This window comes from Entelurus aequoreus, linkage group LG21 (assembly GCF_033978785.1).
Source record: "Entelurus aequoreus isolate RoL-2023_Sb linkage group LG21, RoL_Eaeq_v1.1, whole genome shotgun sequence".
NCBI classification, from domain to species: domain Eukaryota; kingdom Metazoa; phylum Chordata; class Actinopteri; order Syngnathiformes; family Syngnathidae; genus Entelurus; species Entelurus aequoreus.
This window is the reverse complement of record NC_084751.1, coordinates 51436803-51442213: the sequence shown is the minus strand read 5'-3', so window position 1 is coordinate 51442213 and position 5411 is coordinate 51436803. Positions and strand designations below refer to the sequence as shown.

The 5411-nt window shown below is 29.0% G+C and overlaps 1 protein-coding gene across 1 annotated transcript in view; it reads right to left on the bottom strand.

Annotated features, from left to right (window-relative positions):
• Positions 1-318: 318 nt before the first annotated feature.
• The window catches only part of LOC133638635 (barH-like 1 homeobox protein), an 8245-nt gene continuing 3152 nt past the window's right edge, over positions 319-5411 (bottom strand). Inside the window, exon 2 of the mRNA XM_062031425.1 lies at positions 319-1415. Within this exon, the coding sequence (XP_061887409.1) occupies positions 1115-1415 (301 nt within the window). The 3' untranslated portion in view covers positions 319-1114. The remainder of the gene's footprint in view (positions 1416-5411) is intronic.

Below are 5411 nucleotides of genomic sequence, written 5' to 3'. Positions count from 1 at the left end.
ACATATTTGCTAATTTGACAACTAAATGCAATCATTTTGCATATTAATGTATTTATTTTATTGTTTCTATTTTTACTTTTTTTTACTATATTTAATTGTATTTTTAAATGTTGGTTTACTTGGAAAGTGGACAAATAATAAAATTATTTTTTAATAAAAATTAAATATATTTTTTTAAATAATGATGATGTTTGTAATAATTACACTAATTATTTTTTTTTAATTATTAAAAATATTAGGTTAAATAAGTAAAGTCACACGTTAAATCAAAGTGTTTTATTTCCACATTTAGAAAAGTATTTTGTACATCAAGTCAACCTCTTTCTGTCCTTACTGTATACTGTAAATATTTGTCACCATGGGAAATAAAAAAAGGAACTTGAGGAACGGATAAAGGAACAAGAACCACTCCACAAGTTTGATAATTGCAATATTACATTTTTTTTCCACCAAAAGATAGGAGAACATAGATCAAAGTCATCACGGCTTCATAAATATGAAATAACATTAAAAAATAAATGCACATTTTTCAAATACATCCAGAGCAAATCAACAGGCTGTTTATAAAAAAATGGTTTCATTTCTGTACTGTGTGAAATTATTAAAAAAAAAAAAAAAAATGCAGTGATGAGCTGAAATAAATTATTTGGCATATAAGTTAACGACTAAAAAAAAAAAATAATAAAAAATGTTTGGATTTCATTTCATATTGAAGACTTTGATGGCTAATCTAGCCTAATATGTTCAAGTGCATCGAGACAAAAGGAAAAGTTGCAGTCTCATGTAAAATATTCTTATTTACAGCATTTTAAACAGGGGGGTCAAAGTTCACAGGAGACATGGATTCATACTGATGCACTTTAATTGTTAATAATATCGATGTAAAAAAATAAAATAGTGTGTGTCAGAGAGAGAGCGAGAGAGAGAGAGCACCAGCATGTATGACGACTTCAAATAAATACATAACTTAAAAATATAAATAAGACATAAATAAGTCCAACAAAAAAAGGAGCGTTTCTTCGTTTCTTCCAGGAGGTGAAAAAGCTGCTGCCTTAGTGTCTTCTTTCATAAAAGTCTTTTATTTTGTAGGGGGCCAACATCCGGGGTGGCCCGCTCACCGCTGCTGGGCGGGCCGGGGGAGCACACCCGACATGGGGGCCAGGGGGGGAGGGGGCGGCGGCTCGCTTCCCCCCTGCAAGCCGTGCAGGAGGATGCGGGGGACCAGGGGCCTCTGGAGGCCGGGCGGGGGTGCGGAGGGGCCCCTGTACAGGTAGAGGGCCGCCCCGGGGTCCAGGTTGGACATCAGACTCTGCGGGTAGAAATACGGCGAGGGGAACATCCTCTGCAGGGCCGAGTAGTTCCCGGCCTCCGCCAGCAGTTCCAGACCCACCGCCGTCTGCCGCTTCCACTTGGTCCTGCAACAACGCACACTTGGTCAGGTTCCAGCCGCAGCAACACTCCGCGGAGTGTGCAGCATTGAAGCAATTTGAGAGTAGAAGTACAGTTAAAAAAAAACATGCCTTAAATGTGAGCATATAATTGTTTTATGTTATTTAACTTTTACTTTTTGAGGGATTTTTCTTTTCCTTTTTTGTTTATTTTTTGTTCAATTTTGATGTTTTTGCTTCTTGCTTTTGTCACTTGTTGCTCTATTTGTAAATATTTTCAATTTTAATATTTCCGTTTCAAATTATTTCATAATAAAGGCCCGATCTTTGAAATGTAATATATGGATGATAACTCATTTTATGTAAGTTTTTCAAAATAAAACATCAGACATAGATCAAAGGAGCATTCAAAGGTTGTTAATTTTGTATTTAGGACTAAAGTTGATTGAGAGATTTGAGAAAAAAAAATAAAAAAAAGAAAAGTTAGAAAAAAATATGAATCCAAACATTTTTCATAAATCTTTAACTTCCTTGGGACTTTTTTGTGGTTTAAATGTGAGCATATAATTGTTTTATGTTATTTAAGTGTCACTTTTTGAGGGATTTTTGTTCTCCTTTTTTGTTTATTTTTTGTTCAATTTTGATGTTTTTGCTTCTTGCTTGTGTCACTTTTTGCTCTATTTGTAAATATTTTATTTTAATATTTCCATTTCAAATTATTTCATAATAAAGGCCCGATCTTTGAAATGTAATGTATGGATGATAACTCATTTTATGTAAGTTTTTCAAAATAAAACATCTGACATAGGTCAAAGGAGCATTCAAAGGTTGTTATTTTTGTATTTAGGACTAAAGTTGATTTAGAGATTTGAGGGGGGAAAAAAAAAAAAAAAAAAAAAGTTTAAAAAAATATGAATCCAAACATTTTTCATAAATCTTTAACTTCCTTGGGACTTTTTTGTGGTTTAAATGTGAGCATATAATTGTTTTATGTTATTCAAAATTCACTTTTTGAGGGATTTTTCTTCTCCTTTTTCGTTTATTTTGTTCAATTTTGATGTTTTTGCTTCTTGCTTGTGTCACTTTTTGCTCTATTTGTAAATATTTTCAATTTTAATATTTCCGTTTCAAATTATTTCATAATAAAGGCCCGATCTTTGAAATGTAATGTATGGATGATAACTCATTTTATGTAAGTTTTTCAAAATAAAACATCTGACATAGGTCAAAGGAGCATTCAAAGGTTGTTATTTTTGTATTTAGGACTAAAGTTAAATGAGAGATTTGAGAAAAAAAAGAAAAAAAAAAGAAAAGTTAGAAAAAATATGAATCCAAACATTTTTCATAAATCTTTAACTTCCTTGGGACTTTTTTGTGGTTTAAATATGTGTATATAATTGTTTTATGTTATCCAAGTGTCACTTTTTGAGGGATTTTTCTTCTCCTTTTTTGTTTATTTTGTTCAATTTTGATGTTTTTGCTTCTTGCTTTTCTCACTTTTTGCTCTATTTGTAAATATTTTCATTTGAATATTTCCATTTCAAATTATTTCGTAATAAAGGCCGAATTTTAAAATGTAATATATGGATGATAACTCATTTTATGTAAGTTTTTTTCAAATAAAACATCTGACATAGATCAAAGGAGCATTCAAAAGGTTGTTAACTATTTTTGTATTTAGGACTAAAGTAGATGTAGAGATTTGAGGGTGAAAAAAAGAGAAAAAAAAGAAAGAAAAGTTGAAAAAAATATGAATCCAAAAAATGTTCATAAATCTTTAACTCCCTAAGGACTTTTCTGTGGTTTAAATATGTGCATATAATTGTTTTATGTTATTTAAGTGTCACTTTTTGAGGGATTTTTCTTCTCCTTTTTTGTTTATTTTTGTTCAATTTTGGTGTTTTTGCTTCTTGATTGTGTCACTTTTTGCTCTATTTGTAAATATTTTTATTTGAATATTTCCGTTTCAAATTCTTTCATAATAAAGGCCCGATCTTTAAAATGTATTATATGGATGATAACTCATTTTATGTAAGTTTTTCAAAATAAAACATCAGACATAGATCAAAGGAGCATTCAAAAGGTTGTTAACTATTTTTGTATTTAGGACTAAAGTAGATGTAGAGATTTGAGGGGAAAAAAAGAGAAAAAAAAGAAAGAAAAGTTGAAAAAAATATGAATCCAAAAAATGTTCATAAATCTTTAACTCCCTGAGGACTTTTTTGTGGTTTAAATATGTGCATATAATTGTTTTGTGTTATTTAAGTGTCACTTTTTGAGGGATTTTTCTTCTCCTTTTTTGTTTATTTTTGTTCAATTTTGATGTTTTTGCTTCTTGCTTGTGTCACTTTTTGCTATATTTGTAAATATTTTCAATTTTAATATTTCCGTTTCAAATTCTTTCATAATAAAGGTCCGATCTTTGAAATGTAATGTATGGATGATAACTCATTTTATGTAAGTTTTTCAAAATAAAACATCTGACATAGGTCAAAGGAGCATTGAAAGGTTGTTAACTATTTTTGTATTTCGGATTAAAGTTGATTTAGAGATTTGAGGGGGGGGGGGGGGGGGGGGGGGGGGGGGGGGAAAGAAAAAGACAAAAGTAGAAAAAAATATGAATCCAAACATTTTTCATAAATCCTTAACTCCCCGAGGACTTTTTTGTGGTTTAAATATGTGCATATAATTGTTTTATGTTATCTAAGTGTCACTTTTTGAGTGATTTTTCTTCTCCTTTTTTGTTTATTTTTGTTCAATTTTGATGTTTTTGCTTCTTGCTTTTCTCACTTTTTGCTCTATTTGTAAATATTTTATTTTAATATTTCCATTTCAAATTATTTCATAATAAAGGCCAATCTTTAAAATGTAATATATGGATGATAACTCATTTTATGTAAGTTTTTCAAAATAAAACATCAGACATAGATCAAAGGAGCATTCAAAGGTTGTTATTTTTGTATTTAGGACTAAAGTTGATTGAGAGATTTGAGAAAAAATAAAAAATAAAAAAAGTTTAAAAAAATATGAATCCAAACATTTTTCATAAATCTTTAACTCCCTTGGAACTTTTTTGTGGTTTAAATGTGAGCATATAATTGTTTTATGTTATTCAAAATTCACTTTTGAGGGATTTTTCTTCTCTTTTTTTGTTTATTTTTGTTCAATTTTGATGTTTTTGCTTCTTGCTTGTGTCATTTTTTGCTCTATTTGTAAATATTTTCGTTTTAATATTTCCATTTCAAATTATTTCATAATAAAGGCCCGATCTTTAAACTGTAATATATGGATGATAACTCATTTTATGTAAGTTTTTCAAAATAAAACATCCAACATAGATCAAAGAAGCATTCAAAGGTTGTTTTGTTTTTTATGGGATGATAACTATTTTTGTATTTAGGACTAAAGTTGATTGAGAGATTTGAGAAAAAATAAAAAATAAAAATAAAAATTGAAAAAAATATGAATCCAAACATTTTTCATAAATCTTTAACTCCCTTGGGACTTTTTTGTGGTTTAAATATGTGCATATAATTGTTTTATGTTATTTAAGTGTCACTTTTTGAGGGATTTTTCTTCTCCTTTTTTGTTTATTTTTGTTCAATTTTGATGTTTTTGCTTCTTGCTTTTGCACATAAGTGTCACATTTTGCTCTATTTGTAAATATTTTAATTTTGATAGTTCCGTTTCAAATTATTTCATAATAAAGGCCCGATCTTTAAAATGTAATATATGGATAATAACTCATTTTATGTAAGTTTTTCAAAATAAAACACCTGAAATAGGTCAAAGGAGCATTCAAAGGTTGTTACTTTTTTATGGGATGATAACTATTTTTGTATTTAGGACTAAACTTGATGTAGAGATTTTAGGAAAAAGAAAAAAAAAAGTTGAAAAAAATATTAATCCAAATATTTTTCATAAATTGATGTTTTTGCTTCTTTCTTTTGCATATAAGTGTCTTTTTTTTTTTGGTTTTGGCTCTATTTTTAATTGTTGATTTGTCTTCATTTTCAATTGTAA